At 39.9% G+C, this 17,226-nt stretch overlaps 1 protein-coding gene across 1 annotated transcript in view; it reads left to right on the forward strand.

Annotated features, from left to right (window-relative positions):
* Positions 1-256: 256 nt before the first annotated feature.
* Positions 257-17,226, forward strand: part of MAP4K5 (mitogen-activated protein kinase kinase kinase kinase 5) — a 110,540-nt gene continuing 93,570 nt past the window's right edge. Inside the window, exon 1 of the mRNA XM_087421820.1 lies at positions 257-540. Within this exon, the coding sequence (XP_087277946.1) occupies positions 433-540 (108 nt within the window). The 5' untranslated portion in view covers positions 257-432. The remainder of the gene's footprint in view (positions 541-17,226) is intronic.

Below are 17,226 nucleotides of genomic sequence, written 5' to 3' on the forward strand. Positions count from 1 at the left end.
GCGGCGCGGGCGCGGGCGCGGGCGCGGCGTGGGCGGGTGTCGTGTCCCGGCCCGGCCTCGGGGCGGCAGTCTGGGCCCGCGGAGGGAGGCTCTGGCTCGGACGGCCGCGGCGCAGACCCAGGCGGGCTGGGAGCGCGTGTCCGGGTGACGCAGGCGGGGACGTGCGGCGGCGCGGGGGGGCGGGGCGGGCGGCGCCGGCGAGGAGGGGGGCGGGCGGCGCCGACGGAGCGGCGGCCCCTCAGGTACCGGCGGGCGGGGAGGCCGCGCGGGCGGGCGGGCACCCTCGGGCCCGCCTCCGTCGCAGCCTTTGCTCGTCCTCGTGCCGGCGGAGGCTCCATGTTGGGAAGCGGCACCGCCTCGTCTCGTTAGCGGCCGCGGATCGGATCGGGCCGGATCGGGCGTCGGGCTAGCCGCCGGCCGGGCCGCGCGAAGATGGAGGCCCCGGCGCGGCCTGGCGCCGACATCCTGCGGCGGAACCCGCAGCAAGACTACGAGCTGGTGCAGCGGGTGGGCAGCGGCACCTACGGGGACGTATACAAGGTAGGCGCGGCCCGGCGGCCCCGAGGGGGGCGGGCGGCCACCGTGGCCTCCGGCGGGGGCGGCCTCGCTGCGCGGCGCCCTGGCCGCTAGCCCCGCGGGGCCGGCCGCGCTCCGCGGTGGAGGCCTGCGCGCCGGTTCCCGGGGGTCGGCCGGCCTGCGGAGCCAGCGCGGAGGAGCGCTCGCGGATGACCGGACTCTCCGATATGTGCATTGAAAACAGCGCTTGCTTAAATGGATGAGCTTGATTTAAAAAGTCGTGTGGAACCCTGTCTCATTAACTGTACGCAGTCTAATACCGGGTCAAAACATTGTGTGTGGAGAGAGGCGTTTCTGGCAGGAGTTTCATCGTTCGTCTCTGACGGATGATTTCTTTCTTCGACTTGAGGAGTTCCTTTCTCTGGGATTAGTAACATCCATGACCAAGAGCGGAGAAGAGCTGCTGTCTTTTAAATTGTGCTCTTTTGCATTGTTTGAGACAAATGATGAGAGTGAGTTACTCTTAATTGGGAATTAAAAAAAAAATCATAGAGAAGCAACCCAATTCCCTAAATCCACTGAGTTCTTGAAGGATCAAGGAAAGAGATTGTTTCAGATTGCCTTATGCTTTTTGTTCTCTGTTCCAAAAAGGGAGTGTTAGTGCAACTCATGTGTATAGTAAGGGAAATTTCCTTTGATTTTGCAACAGCTTTGTTTATTGAATTTAATCATGATGTGTACCCCATTATTCCAAACAACACCCTGCATGTAGCTGAAATGGCCTTGTGTCATGTGGGTGATGAACCAGTAGACTCTCTGGGGTAGGTTGTTCTGCACAGGTGGTAGGTAATATGGAAGGAAAACATCCCTTCTTCCTGCTTTTCCGCTTTTGTTTAATATCCTTCCTTTTAACAGTAACAATTCAAGGTGGTGTTATGACAGCTCTGGCACTGTTTGATTCTGCCGAGATGGACTGTAATGGGCAGGCTTTTTATTCCTTCAGCAGGCATTTGAATTTGCTAAGTAGAACACCACTGTTCTAGGTGTGGGGCGTTGAATTGTGAGGAAGGTCCCAGCTCTTGCCTTGTGAATACCTTTGAATTCAAAGTGGACAACTATAACAGAATCCTCTTCTTTAAGTAGAATTAGAGGTAGTTAACGCTTAATTGTTTATCCGTAGGTTAGCCATCTTGTGGAATGCTCTTTCAAAAATTGAAATGCCTGTTTGCCTTTTCAGTCCCACTTTTTAGTCGTCTTCGGCTTATGATTCACTATGTGTTAGACCAGTTCAGTTCAGTTCATGTTAATACTACAATAGTCTAAACTCCAGTTCTTGTATATTTTCTCTCCTCCCTTCTACAACAAAGTGCTTAAACTGTTTTCCCCACAAAAATCCCAAGACCTCCACCTTTTTTCTTTGTAAATATAACAGCTAAAGCAACTCTCTCGAGCAGTATTTTATTCTTGCCAGGGAAAGCAAAGGGTTATATTTAAAGGGGCAGCTAGTGCTTGCCTTTCACCCTGGTGCCTCTCTGCCCTGTGTCTTTCTTCCACAGCTGCTAAACAGACAATCCAAGACTGAATATTTATCATACACCCCCTCACGATCCCCTATCCTCACACTTACATGTATACTCATTCCGCAGTAGGCTAGCCTCTGATTCCTAAACATTCTCAAAACCCTGGTTCCTTGTCTTTTGTTTTCCTTTGTTCTGATTACCTGGGATCACCTCCCACCACCGTTTCCACCTGTGGCTATCCTGCCTGTCCACGAAAGCCTTACGCAGATGCTCCTCCAACCCCTCCGCTCATCTCCCTCATCTACTGCTCTCTCCTCCTTCTTCTGGTCTAGCCGCACTGGCCTGCTTGCTCTTCCTTCGGCGTAACAAGTATCTTCCCAACTCTGGGCCTGGGTTCCTGCTATTCCCTCTGCTCAGAGTGGCTTTCCTCTGCCAGCCACAGGCCTTGCTCCCTTCCCTCCTTCCTTTTACACCGTCTCCATCTTTTTTCCTACCTTGTTTTTTCCTTTGCGCTTATCACCATCTAACAGAATGTTTTACTTATTTTTTCTTGTTTATTATCTGTCTTAGTCCACTAACATACTCCATGAGGGCAGAAGTTTTATCTGTTTTTGTCACTGGTCTGTCTCTAATAGCACCTAGAATTATGCCTGGCACGGAGTAAGTGCTTTCCAAAAACTTGATGAATGAATGAATGCATATCACTAATTCTGTCACCTAGTTCTTTGGGCATATGCTTTTGACATCACAACTTTAAGTTAGCATTTAATACTCTATGTATTCCTGTAATGCCTATTATGATATCCTGCATATATATTTTTATTACAAATTTTAATTATTTGAGTTCTCTAGGAAAAATATTTCCGGAAGACTGTTTCATTGCATATCCATTTTCAGCGCTCTAAGTCCTACAGAATTTTGTCAGTGTATATTTTCTCCTTTCTCCTCTCCTATGACTAAAAACATGTAACATTCAAACTGTAGTGCTAAAGTTTTTAAAGCTCAGAGCAGTTAGAGTAATTTTGCTATTTATCATTGTGTTTTTGATGAGCTGAAAATCCGAGGAAGTTTTAGAAGTATTTTCAATCAGTGATATAAACTAGTAAAATAATGACAGTGAAGAATAATGAAGGTAAATTAGTTGCTGAGATTATCAGATATTATCCCTACTTTTTTTTTACACCTGAGGTATCTTATGAAGCAGGAGCTTTCAAAGGACTACAGCTTTGAGATTCTTTGTGAATTATTTTTGTGTTCTTCAAAACCACAGATTCCCCTCTGAAGCTCCTGTCTTGCTGAGAATCCCCAAGAAGAGATAGCTCAATCTGGCTGTTCTGTGGTTGAGGGAAGAGGAATATAAAGATTCTTTTAAATAAATGAGGGTGAGAGCAAGAAACGGTGGAGGGGAAAGAAACACAGAAGAGAAAAGAATGTGATGGAAGGTGGATGAAGGATTAAATTTCAACTGAGCAAATTTTATTTGTAATTACTGTTGATTTTTAAATCTGCTAATAGGAAAAGGAAGTTTGGAGATTTAGGGGCTCTCCTACCTTTTGTCCACAGAGATCTAGGCAATTGTAGTATCATAATACAGTCCACAAGCACAGTGCAAGACATTTGGGTGGTCTTTATCCAGATATTTGTATCAAAATTGTTCCCAACCTAGATTCCAGAGAAGTTCTAGGAATCTTTTTTACCTTTTGTGGAATACACATTTAGAGTGGGCAGTCCCATGCATTTTTTTCTAAACTGTATTGCTTTTTCTGATTGATTATAAAAGTATAACGTGTTTAGCTCCAGGAGGACAGGAACAGTAGCAGGCAGATAGTTGCTGAGTAAATATATGTTGAATGACATTAGTTGCAGAAAATTACCCAGTGATAAATACTGTTAATAGTTAATTATAGTGTACTTCAGGCTTTTTTCCTAAATGTTTTTAAACCAGTATGTTTCTAAAAATAGCTTTTTATAAAATTTGAATCATGATGTATCTCTTTTTTCAACTTGATTTGAATGACCACCATTTTCCCTGGTCATTAAATATTCTTCAAAAATACCATTTTTAAAGGACCTGTTGAACAAACCCTCATTTACTTAGTCATTCTAACTCTCATATTTGTTGTTTCTAATTTTTAGATTTTTTTGCAATTATAAATAATGTTATAATTTGTGTAGAAATCTTTGTCATGTAGTCTTATCACTTCTGTGAGTTCCTCTGGGTGCTGGATGAACTGGGTCCACTGTAGTGAATCCCTCTGTTCTGTATACCCTCCCTTTCTCTCCAAGCCACAAGTCACAATTCTGAAATAGCTTTAGGCACTTTGAAGCATATCCCAGGGTCCCATTGTGTAGAGACAAAGCTTAATACATCACCACAGTTATGTAAACATTCATTAATTCAAGAAATATTTATTGAGTGCCAACTGTGTGTTAGGGTATGGGGATGCAAACACGAGAAAGTACACTGTCAACAAGGAACATATAATTTAATGAGGAAAATAGACATGTAAATAGTCATAATTTGGTAAGTGCATAGTAGAAGTGAAGTGAAAGAAATGCCCAACTCTGTCTCCATTGGGGATGGGGGGAGGAAAGGAGAGAACTGTGATGTGAACCAAGGAAGATTAACAGAGGAGGGGCATTAACTGGATTTTAAAAGAATTCAGGGTGATTTCCAGGTGGACAAAATGGGAAAGATATTCCAGTCTGTGGGAATAGTGTGTGTAGACACCTGGCATCTTGAGAAACCACCATGAGTTTTGAGGGATCTGCATCTGCATTCCAAGTTTGGTGTGACCAAACCTGGCAGAGATGTCATGAGTGGAGAACACAGGCTATTTTCTGGCAGAAAAGGACCAGATAATGGACCTTGTATGTCATGTCAAAGAATTTGGTCTTCTTCCTGTAAACTGAAGAAGCACTTTAGGAGGGAATCTCTCATGATGTAGAGGATGGATTAGACACATTGTGGGAATTATAGAGCCCAGTTCCTCAATAATCCAGATGAGAGTTTATGCAAGCCTAAATTTAGACACTGGTCCTGGAGATGAAAGGAAGGGATGGATTTGAGTCATATTTAGAAGATGACCAAAATTGCCTGGTGATCGATGTGGGAAAAAATAGGTAATCAATGGCATTTAGAATTTCTGGCTTGGATGACTACATTGGTGCCATCAACAGAATTAGGAAATAGCAAATTTGTGGAGTCTGGATCTTGTGTTTGATTTTGGACATATGGCATTGCATAGGTGGATATATCTAATAGATAGTAGGAAGTGGGGCTCTGGCCTTGAGAGAGCTGGACTGGGACACAGGTTTGGGAGTCATCATCAGTTTATGGAGTGGTACCTGTGAAGTATAGGTGAGGTCACCCAGGAAAGTTTGTAGGAGAGTTGGGGAAAGGTGGTAGTCTTCCAGTAGGGGCAGAAGAAAATAGTATATTGAAGATGTCTGAGAAGAAACAAAAGAGTTATGAAGAAATTCTTTTCATAGAAATCAAGAGTTTCAAGAGTTCATCTTTCTCACCTCCTGCACCATTCTTGTTCCCTTCCGCTCTGACTGCAATAAGGAAAATGTATTGATCTTCCAAAAAAATATAAATCTGAGGTTTTGTGTCATTCTCCCTTTATTCCACTTGCCCATAGAATAAAGTCTTGGAATAATATGCCTTTTAAGGCCCTGCCTATCCTGACACACTAGTCCTGCTGAACTTCTTTCAGTTCTTTATATGCACTCTACTCTCTGTCCTTCAGGTTTTTGCAGGTATTACTTCCTTTTCCTAGAACACTCTTCTTCTCTTTTGTCTGTCTATCTCCTACTCTTTGGGTTTCTTTTTAAACATCACATTTTCAAGGAGGCCTTTTCTGTCCCTTAGATAAGGTCATATCTGTCTGCTGTATGATTTCTTACCATAATACTCATTTGTCACTCATCATTGTTGCTGTCAGTCTTCCCGCTCTACTCAAACTGCTTGAGAACAGGGACCTTGTGTTTGCTGCTGAATCAGCTAGCCTAGCATGGTGCCTAGCACATAGTATGTGCTCAATAACTATGTTTTGAAGGTGTGAGCAACCTAGTGGTCTTGTAAGTAAGGAGTTGGAAGGGTTCATTAAGAGCAAGCGAGTTGAGTGTGAATGGTAGGTGAGGAAGTGGAGGAAATGTAGAGCACACCTTAAAGCAGCTTAGCTGTGAAGGGAAAAAGGAGATGCACAAATGTTTCTTCCACTGTTTCTGTTTTTCTCCTTCCATTGAGACTGATTGATTACAGCTGTCAGTTATTCTTCTTTAAGTGTGTCTTATCACCCAAGTGACCAGAAGTGTTGCTGAGTTTAGAGAAGGAATTCCATAGAGAAGAAAATGAAGACAAAGAATTTGGGAGGAACTGAGAATTTAGAAAGGAGATTAAAGGCAAAATTTAGGATGAGATTTTTAGGGACCAAGAGAAGGGATAAATTTAAAGCTTCCTTCTTCCTTCCTTTCTTCCCTCCCTCCCTCCTACTCTGTCTCCCTCCCTCTCTCCCTCTTGGAAGTAGAGCCTCCATCGATTTCCAGCCCCAGTTGTGTCCGTCTAAGTATGGTTAGGATGAGGCACATTGATGAATGGGGAGCTGGGATGAAGCAGTGGGATGACAGGGTGGAAAGGTAATATTCAACCAATATTTATAGAGGGCCTTTTATGTGCCAGACACTGTTCTCGGGCCTTGGGATATGTCAGTGAACAAAGTAGTTCAGAAAGATTCTTGCCTCAAGGAATTTACATTCTAGTGGGGAGGGAGGGAGGCAGTAAACAATAAACATAATTAATAAGTTGTATGCTATGTTAGAAGGTGAGTAAAGATATAGAAAGAAGAAAAAAGTTGAACAGGTTAAAGGGGATTAGGATTGCCAGGGTGGGGTGGGGGAGGCAGGTTGGGGAATTACACGTGGATGGTCAGGGAAGGCCCCATGAAGAACGTTAGATTTGAGCAAAGACTTGAGCCAAGTGAGGGAGTTCGACACGTGGCTACCTGGGTAATCAGAGGAAGTCTTCAATCTCTCTCTCTCTCACTGAATCACCAGAACAGCTAGATTGTAAGCTTAGGGTCAGGAATTAGAACTAAGACACAGTCATTACATTCATTGCATTTCATTGGCTACTGCAGGAGCACAGGTCATCGTGATTTTAGTTAAGTTCAGCACTTGGGTGTAGGTGACCCATTCGTATGTTATTTTTTAAAAGCGTAATTTTGTAAACAAAGGATATGTAGTTGCTTCTACTCTGTCTCTACCAGTGTTCTCTAATCTTTAAATGCTAATAAAATAAAGTCTGTTGACATGCCTAATGGCCCCAAATCTGAAGGTGATAGAGAATGGATGTATATATGCTGCTTGTTATTTCTCTGACATTTGATATCTAAACATCACCCGCTTTCTCTTTTTCTTTGATACTAATACAGTTTAACTATGTGAACATACTATCCTTTCTATGTCCTGGGAGTCTGACATGAAAGACTATTGGGTTTTCATGTTCCAATGAGAGAGAGTGAATAACTTAGAAAAATATTTGGTTAACAGCAGAAAATAAGAAGGACTGTGTTTCAAAAATCTTATTTGAAATTACATTTTTTATTAAGCTAGTGGATATCTTATTAAAAGTTATTTAATTAGATGTTACGTTAAATATGGCATAAGGTTACTGTAAAAAATAAAGCGTTTTATTAGGATGAAGTGTTACTATTATGGATGTTTAGTATTTTATAAATTGTATGGTTAAACTGTTATTTAGTATTTATTTTCCTTACTGTGCAGAAGTAGGCTTATTTTGTGACTGCCTGAAAAGAGAACATGGTTCTGGTGGTAGGTGTGAAGCTCTGGACCATGGCTGGAGGCAAATTATTTAAAAACTTTTTTCTACTTTCATAGAAATGTTTTGAAAAATATAAAAGAAGTCTTTAAAATATTTTCATCTTGGTGAAGATAGGCATAGAGTGCGGCCATCCATCACTAGCCCAGGTACATAAATTCTAGTTCAAAGTTGACTTGTAGATACAGCCTCTGCCTTAGGCTTGTAATACATCTAGTTTATTTTTATTTACATAGGTTCAGCATTTTCACTTTAACCATCATTTCCAGTGTTTTTGGTGAAGACAAATGGGATAGAATGCAGATTACTTAGATTTCTTATTCTAGTGTTGCTTTCAAGATTTATGAAAAGTTTCACTTCTAAACTCTAAATTGTGGTTTCAGACCAAATACACAGGAAGAGAAACATGAAGCTTATTAACAAATGGTACTTGTGTTTTCAAGCCTTTGTTGTCAATTTGAGAATTTAGTCCAAGATCAGATAAATTGGAGCGGGCTCTTTGACTTGGCTCTGTTGGACGAGTTGGAGTATTCGTACATGTTTGAGTGTTATCAGAAGGCTATTGCTTTCCAGTTGTGTGAAGTACTCTTTAAGTTAGAGAAAGTAGATAGCTCTCTGAAAAGGGCAAGATGAATTTAGGTCTAATGTAGCTCTGTTTCTGTTAAATGTCATAATCTCCCACTGAGATTTTGAGAAGATGTGGGAAGCCAGGCTGGTAGCCTGGTCTGTCCTTGGAGGTGTTTGGGCCCGTGAGTCATACCCACCTTCCAACATTTTTATAAAAATGAAATCGGATTAAAATGACTAAGAGTGACTAATATTTGTTTAGCTCTTTCATAACCAGTTTATTATTTGTTTCTCATAATAATCCTATGTGGTCAGGGGACAGATGTATTATCATCTCTAGTTTACCCAAGAAGAAACTTAACATTTGCCCTAGATCTTACGGTTAGTAGATGGCACTATGAGGACTTGAATGCAGATCTTCTGACTCTGTAATCTCTGTTCTCTCTGCTGTACCATGCTGCCTCAGAACTGCATCGTTCAATCCATTGCTGTGCACAGGGCCTTTACCACATTGCCTAGCACATAATAAGCTCTATACAAATTATGGTCAAATGGTGAGATGAGACTTGGCAGCCTCGAGCCTCTGCTGAGAGGTGGGGATTTTTGGACTGATTTGAATGTGCATGTAAGCCTCAGGTCTCAGCACCAGTTTTCAGAGGCACTTTTCTTGACCTCTGGTCGTTACTGTTACCCTCAGTTGTCCAGGTCAGAGTCCAGGCTCGCTTTGCCGCTCCTATGGCCCTACAATGTAAATAACTAAAACAGGAGACTGCCCTTCTCTTGGTTGTTGGACATCCTTCCTGCTGTGCCTTCTCTTGCCCTCATTTTGTTGGAACTTTAGAACTTATGGTTATTGTTCCCTGGATTAATGGAGTCCCATAAGCTAGATTTTGTAATGCTATTATAAATTAAAATAAACAAAATGTTAATTATTTCAGGCAGATGGAACAGCCTGCCTCCTGCAGCATTAGCTAGTTCCTCTGTGTGCTTCTGTCTACTTTGTGGTAAACAGGGCTGCCTGAGAAGGGTGTGACCTTCAGCTTTGCCCTGGGGACCAATGTGCTACTTCTTACACACATGCAGCCCTTTTTAGGTGCCCTGGCCCTTCTTGCCCCTCTGTCTTAACCATGCTTCTTACCAATATCGGGCCAATCTGATGTGAGCGTGAATTAATGTATTTGAATAGATAGAACTTTGAATAACTTACTAATAACTTTTGCATTTTAAGCTTTTTCGCTCCTAATTGTAGTAGACAGTGGAGATGCTTGAGTCCCTTACCGTTTTTTCCGAGGACTAATTTCCTGTCGCTCTCTCTGTGGTAGCATAGATCCTTGGGTAGGACTCACCTTCCTATTTTGCCTCTCTCTTCCTTGCCTCAGATAGATAGCCTTCTTTCCTACCTTTTATTTTTAAAATACATTTTAAGTAATATGTGTTCATTTTAGAAAACTATGATATAGGAATAAATGAATGTGTATATAGTATATGTATTTGATATAGTACTTTTTTTCATTTAACAATATATCAAAAACAACTTTTTATGTCAGTAAATATACACATTTAATATTTGTGTATTATTTCCTTGTATCACTGTAGAATTTTTAATCCATTACTGTTGAACAAGTGGATTTTCTCCAGTATTTCCCTACTATAAGCAGTGCTATGATCAGTATCCTTGAACAAATTCTTTTCACACATCCTTAATTATTTCTTTATGTAAATTTCTAGAATTAAATTTTCTAAGTTAAGGTTTTAGTGAATTTTGACCAATTATTCCCCCCAAAAATTGCACCCACAAACAGTGATTGAGAGTTCATATCTTCCCTACCTATTTTAATGTTAACTCAAGCCCTTTTCTCCCTTTCCTTTGCCATCAAGACCTCCAGATAATTAGTTTAATGTAAGTAATCCTCAGGAACTCTCCTTTTGGTGAAATCGATCTGTATTAGGAAAACTCTTTTCAGAGATAAGTAAGTGTCCTAACAGACTAAGGCTTCAGTGTGTCCTGAGATGTAAGTCATGTGGACAGATTTGGGGTCACCCTAACGGGAAGGCCTCAGGCTCTGAATGTCTGCCTCGTAGTGGGAAGACCCTGCAATACAGCCTCCTTCCATGGCTGAGGTAGCCGTGTCCAGACCTGTGTCAATGTGTGTGGAAGACAGCTTGGAAATAACTGCTCCACAAAAATTAAGGAGTTGGGAGCTGGCAGGGACTGCTCACACAGTGCATATATCCCCTTCTCTATCTTTGACAAATGGTCACTTAACTTATTTAAATAATAAGGACATACTGTGTTTAGAAGCCGTTGGTTCCTTTTTAAGTTCTATAGAAAACTTTCCTGTATTGATCTAAAATCTGTCCCATTGAAACTCAAAACAGGGCAAGTACATCTTTGTAATTCTTTGCTGTCACCTAAACAGTACTGCTCTCATACCTAAAGTACCTGATGCATAAGAGGTGCTCAGTGAATGTTACAATAAGGAGTGGCTAGTCTTTATTTTAAATTTCATGTGGAGGAAATGCTGTAAGTGGCTCCTCTTCTTATTATGTACTGTTCACATAAATTTGATAATCTTATTGAAAGTGGTTTCCTTGAAATTTACATAACTTTATATTATATTAGTAGTGTTTATAACCTCTCTTTTTCCTAAAGGATTTATAATAGGAGTAAAATGAAGCACTTTACTTTGCTCTTCTCAGAGGATAAAGTATTACATTCTGTTTTGACTATAACACTTTCAACATTTGTTTTTCAATTTTAAAAGTATCATAACTTTATAGAAAGGTGAAAAAAGAAAAGTCACCTTTAACGTCATGAATCTAATATTTTAACTACTGTCATTTTGTTGGACATCAGACTTTGAGCACATAGTCAAAGTAAATAGTAACCAGGATGGTGGGAAGGGTCTGGAATCTGTATGTGGCATGTTGAAGAAATTAGCATTTTTCATCCATAGGTAGAAGGGAGCTTTTATATTTTTATCTGAACAAGGTTAAAATTAGAACCTAGGCCCCTTGACTGTAGGGACTCAATAAATACTTACTGAATAAATTAATGAATTTAGATATCTGCGCTTTGTCATAGTAGGAGGAATAGACTAAATCAGTATTATCTCACAAACCAAAACTAGAACCCCTGAGGAGAAATTATAGGAAAGTAGATTTTTCCTATCATAAAAAAGCCTTTATACAACTAAAGTTATCCTAAAAATGAATGTATCAGGTTGACCAAATGACCTCCGTAGACTAAGTGGAAAAGAATTGCTTTTTAGAAAGGAGATTGAATTAGATGATTTCCAAAAGTTCCTCCAAATTGGGATTCTAATAGAACAGTATCTCTGGAGTAGTTTTAGCTTTAGTTTTCTCTATTTTCATGATCCCTTAAATGTGGGTGATTTTTTAGGATTCTGTTATTGACTCTCTTTTCTTCTAACTCTACATACTCTTCCTAAGATATCTCATTTGCCTACTGTATTCAGTAATGTTGATAACACCCAAATCTGTCTCCAGTCAGCTTAGCTCTTGAGCTTCAAGAGCTGTCTATTAAATGGCTTACAGGATATGACCAGTTAGTTTTACATAGGAACTTAAAATTTAAATACATGTGTCCAAATCTGAGCCCCTCATCTATGCCCCTTCACTGCCCTCCCCCTCCCCTCATGAAATGTGTCCATCTTCTTATGTTTGTCATCTTAGCGAATGGGACCACACTGTCTACTCAGTTGTGCAATCCAGAAACTAGGAGTTATCCTTGACTTGCTATTTCTTTGTATTTCACGTTAAATAGTTTGCCATTTCCTGATGGAGACAAGGTTGGACTAGAGTATAGCAGAGGAGGTAGAGGGGAGTGAATGGATTTGGTTTATATTTTTAAGCCATCAGGGTTTGCTGATATTTCATATGTGAAGAATATGAAGGAAAGGAATGAATGGCCTTGGGTTTTGGATTTAAGCAACTGGGTGGTTGCAGTAAATTTTATTTAGATTGGGAAGGTGTGGGGATGAATGGGATTGTGGCGCAGGGATAACCGGGTGTTCTGTGTTAGATGTGTTAAGGTTGAGATGCCTGTCAGGTTTCCATGGATTTAGGAGTCGAGAGCTAAGTGAGGAGAGATTTGTCCTGGACATGATTGTTAAAGCCATAGGACTACATCGGAGAATGTTAGATAAAGAAAAGGTGAAATTCCATCATTAGTCAGAATAGGTAGGAGAAGAGGGAGTAACAAAGAGGCTGAGGCATTATCGAAGGTTTAAAGAGAAAGGAGTAAAATAGTCCTTATGAAGAGTAGAAAATCAAACCTAGTGGAGAAGTTATAGTTTTAGATTTGTGTTATGCTTTGAAATTAAGACCAGTTAGCACAATTTTGTAATTTTTTTCTAGTAACATTTAGCTATTCAGTACCAGTATGGAATTACTGGATAATTGGGTTTAATCAGATTAGGATTTTGCCAGGCTAGTGTGACGGAGGGAAAGAGGGGAAAGGAAGTTAAGGATGTCTGCAAGAGAATGATTATAAATGGAGTGATGGACCATGGAACCCTGACAGTTAAGGGAGGATGAGAGGAATTGAGAGAGGTAATTGGTAGTTGTAAGGGAATGCATTGGTTGATAAGGTGGAAGAATGGCTGGAATGGTTGGACTAGAGAAAGTGAGCTGAAAGGATAGGAGGTCACGATCAGGAAGTACAATGTTTGAAGTCAAGATTCAGATAGGAAATCAAGGAATGAAGAGTTAGAGAGGAGATCTGGATGTAGAAGTCTCTAAGAATGGTAGCAGGAGAAGGGTGGAGAGAAAGACTGCAAGCCAGGGGCCATAGAGTCTTAAATGAACCAAGAGGGGTGACCAAGATGTTAGTAGGTGGTAGCTACAGGAGGATAGTAAGTGATACAATCTGTCCTGAGCCTCAAAGGACTCTTCTCTCTCACCATCCCCTCTTTACATGCTTAATGTTCCCTTAATGCAAGATAATTTTACTTCTTTGAAACACCCATGTTTTCTCCTATTTTTATACTTTTGCGTGGAATTCTGCCGTTTTCCCTTACCCACTCCCCCTCCCAGGAAAGTCTCTCATCAGGTCTCAGCTTAGATTTAATTTTTCTTGGAAGCTTTCTCTAGCCGGCTTTGACAGGCTCAGAACCCTCGTGTGTTGTCTTGTATCACCTTTGAGAGCATTTCTCACACTATATTGTGTTTACTCTTCACTTCCCTGTCTCCAGCTGATAAAAGCTCTCTGAAGACAGGAACTGTTTTGTTTTATCACATCCCCAGTATCAGCAACAGTGCCTAGCATAAGTAAGTATTCAGTAACATTTGTTGATGAATGAACCAGTCGAAAACAATGTTCCATAAAGAATCAGGTATAGAGGTTTTATAGGCTGTGACATGATTGACCGTTTACTTCTTTTGTGGACATACTGGCTGCTTTGCGTTCTTCAAACCTTATAGATGCTGGGCTGCTAGTTTTGTATTGTAGTTCATGTTCTTAAATCTGGGATATGTAGTTCTGACTCTGAGGAGTAGTCACTGGCCGCTAGAGATAGCTTGTTAAATATTGAGACATCTGGATTTTCTGTTGTTATGTTAAGGAATATTTTTGGAGGAAGGGGACATATTTAAAACTGATGCCCTCAGTTGGCTTCATGGAAGAATTTTGTGATCCTAAAAATGTGCTGGAAGGAAGTTAACTGGGGATAGCATGAGGGGCCTAAGGTGAAGAATAGTGAAGTGGAGCACAAGAGCTGCCCTCACTTATCTTCGTGGTGACCCTCTTGGTTGCCATAGCTTTTAGATGACTGTCATCACTTGCCAGTTTCATTTTTTACCCTAGTTTAAAAAAATTCTCGGGGCCGGCCTGGTGGCGCAATCGATTAAGTGCACGCACTCTGCTGTGGCGGCCCGTGGTTCGCAGGTTCAGATCCCGGGTGTGCACTGACGCACCGCTTGTCAAGCCATGCTGTGGCAGCATCCCGTATAAAGTGGAGGAAGATGGGCATGGATGTTAGCCCAGGGCCAGTCTTCCTCAGCCAAAAAAAACAAAAGAGGAGGATTGGCAGATGTTAGCTCAGGGCCGATCTTCCTCACAAAAAAAAAAAATCCAAGACAGGAAAAGAGTTTGAGTTAAAGTACTTCTCCAGTAGTAAATTGACTTGGACACATTAATTAAGAGATTAAAGGGAAATGCATTGACAATAAGAATAGAAACTTAATTTAACTTTTGGAAAGGCTCTTTTATGGATTCTGTAATGACATTGACCTCATTTATTATTAGTTTATCTTTTTCCACTCAGTAATTTAAACTACTGATTAAATAAGAGATATACTATAGTAAAATACTTTATGCGATTTCTGGGTGTTTAGTACACTCTTAAGTCTGAATATTAGTGTATACCAGTAACCTACTAAAATGATTAGGAATCAGAAATATATTTAGATCCTTTTTGGAGAGGTGCTGTGGTTCTTCTATTAGTTCCTTTTGTTCAACATAATGCAGGATCTTCATATTCTTGTGTGTTCAAGTTAAAACCAAAAATACTTGAGAATATCACATTTAACTTGTTGGAGGGAAATGTTGGGTTTCAAAAACCAGTAGTGTCTATAACTCTTCTGGATTATAGTGTGAAATTGCATAGTTAGATTTCTGAAAGATCTCTTTAGTAAATTGGATCTGTAAAGTCTCTGTTTAGAAGATCTTTTTTTCTGAAAGCCTCTTTGCCTTTCATTATAAAAGAGCCTGGTACTGCTTTCTGTTTTAAAAATCCAGCTGGAAAATTACAGAGTACGAACATTTGCCCATCGGTTCTTCATTTGGAGAAAACAGAAACATGTCTTCAAAATGGAGACTGACATTTAAGTATTTATCCTATCAGTGGGAGTTATAGCTCATTTTCTTTTCTTTACTTTTTACTTCTGTAAGTATATATAATATGTTTTGGCTGAATTGTAAAATACTGTCTTTATTTTTTTCTGTAGTTGTTGTTCAAATCTTCCAATGATCTGTTCCTTTCTGAGCCCCTCAGAATCTCTAAAAAAAAAAAAAAAAAAATGAAGGTGTGCTTGGTCCTTTCGTCTTCATTTTGGTTCTATTAAATTGAAACACAACATATTTGTGTTGATTCTTATCATAAAAATTGACTCATAAACGTGTCTGAAAGTGTCTATATACTTAAATAATTTTATCTGTATTTTTAAAATAATTAATAGACTTAATTTTTAGTACAGTTTTAGATTTATAGAATAATTGAGCAGATAGTACGTAGAGTTACATTCATCCACACTCCCACCCAACCACCCACAGAGTTTCCCCTTTTATTAACGTCTTGCGTTAGTGTGGAATATTTATTACAATTATTGAACCAATATTGATAAATTATTTTTGTAGTCCATAGTTTACATTAAGATTCACTCTTTGTGTTGTACGTTCTGTGGGTTTTGACAGATGCATGCTGATGTGTATTCACCATTACAGTATCACACAGAATAGTTTCACCACCCTACGAAGTGCTTCATGTGTCCATCCCTCTCCGCCCAAACCCCTGGCAGCTGTTGTTCTTTTTACTCTCTCTGTAGCTTGGCCTTTTCCAGAATGTCATAGAATTGGAATCATAGGATGTAGCCTTGTCAGACTGGCTTCTTTCACTAGGCAATATGCATTTAAGGTTCTTCTATGTCTTTTCATGGCTTGATGGCTCATTTCTTTTTATCACTGAATAATGTTCCAGTGTAAGGATGTACCCCAGTTTGTTTATCCATTTACCTACTGAAAGAGATCTTGATTGCTCCAGTTTTGGCAATTATGAATAAAGCCTGCTGTAAATATTTTTGTGCAGGTTTTTGTGTGGACATAAGTTTTTAACTTAATTGGGTAAATGTTTAGAAATGGGGATTGCTGGATCATATGGTAATACTATGTTTAGCTTTGTAAGAAACTGTCAAACTGTCAGTATATGTGTTTTTAAGCATCAACCTAATTAAAAGGCTATACTCTAAACTTAATAGTAGTTACCTCAGGGGGATGGGATTAGGAAGGAGGGGTACTGTCATCTTTTACTTATTTTATATTATTTGAATTTTTAAAAACAAAATATTATTTTGTAGCAATTTTTTACAAATAAATTTTTTTCTCCAAAATGCTTTATTTAATTCATAGTAATAAAAATTGAAAATGAATCAACATAAATAAAAAGACCATTTAAAACAGTATATTGTCAATGTCATAGCACTTCCTAGTTGCAGAGGATTTTAATATTTTATTCTTGTTTTTTAAGTAAAGACAGTAATAACCTTCCTACAATCATAATTGTCCATTCAACAAATTTATAGAGCCATCTACCTAAGGCACCGTCCTTCAAAGAATCATGCCCAGGGCTAAGAAGAGAACACATTTAATCCAGCCTTGGGATATCAGGCAAGACTTCCTAGAGGAGGTGATTCCTAAATTACATTCTGAAGGACAAGTCTGAATTGACTAAGGGGGAGGGGAAGAGGATTAATCTGACTGAAACCAGAATTAATTGTTCCGGACTCTCAGGGTAGCATATTAGATCTTTTCAGGTTGTTGGCACTTGTTTGATAATCTGTAATTGGGACATTTAGATTCATATTTTTTCTTTTGGTTTCCAGTGACTGGCAGAGTGCATTGCACTAATGCCTGTTGTGCTTGGAAAACTGGTGTAATGAATAGGCTGAAGGTATTTTGTTGTGGAGATGTGTCAGCATCTATCACTGTCGCATGAGTTAAACATGGCATTCCTTACCTGAATTTTAGAACCTTGAATGGTTCAA

This window comes from Ceratotherium simum, chromosome 3, assembly GCF_057802395.1.
Source record: "Ceratotherium simum simum isolate JZ-2026a chromosome 3, ASM5780239v1, whole genome shotgun sequence".
Classification (NCBI taxonomy): Eukaryota; Metazoa; Chordata; class Mammalia; order Perissodactyla; family Rhinocerotidae; genus Ceratotherium; species Ceratotherium simum.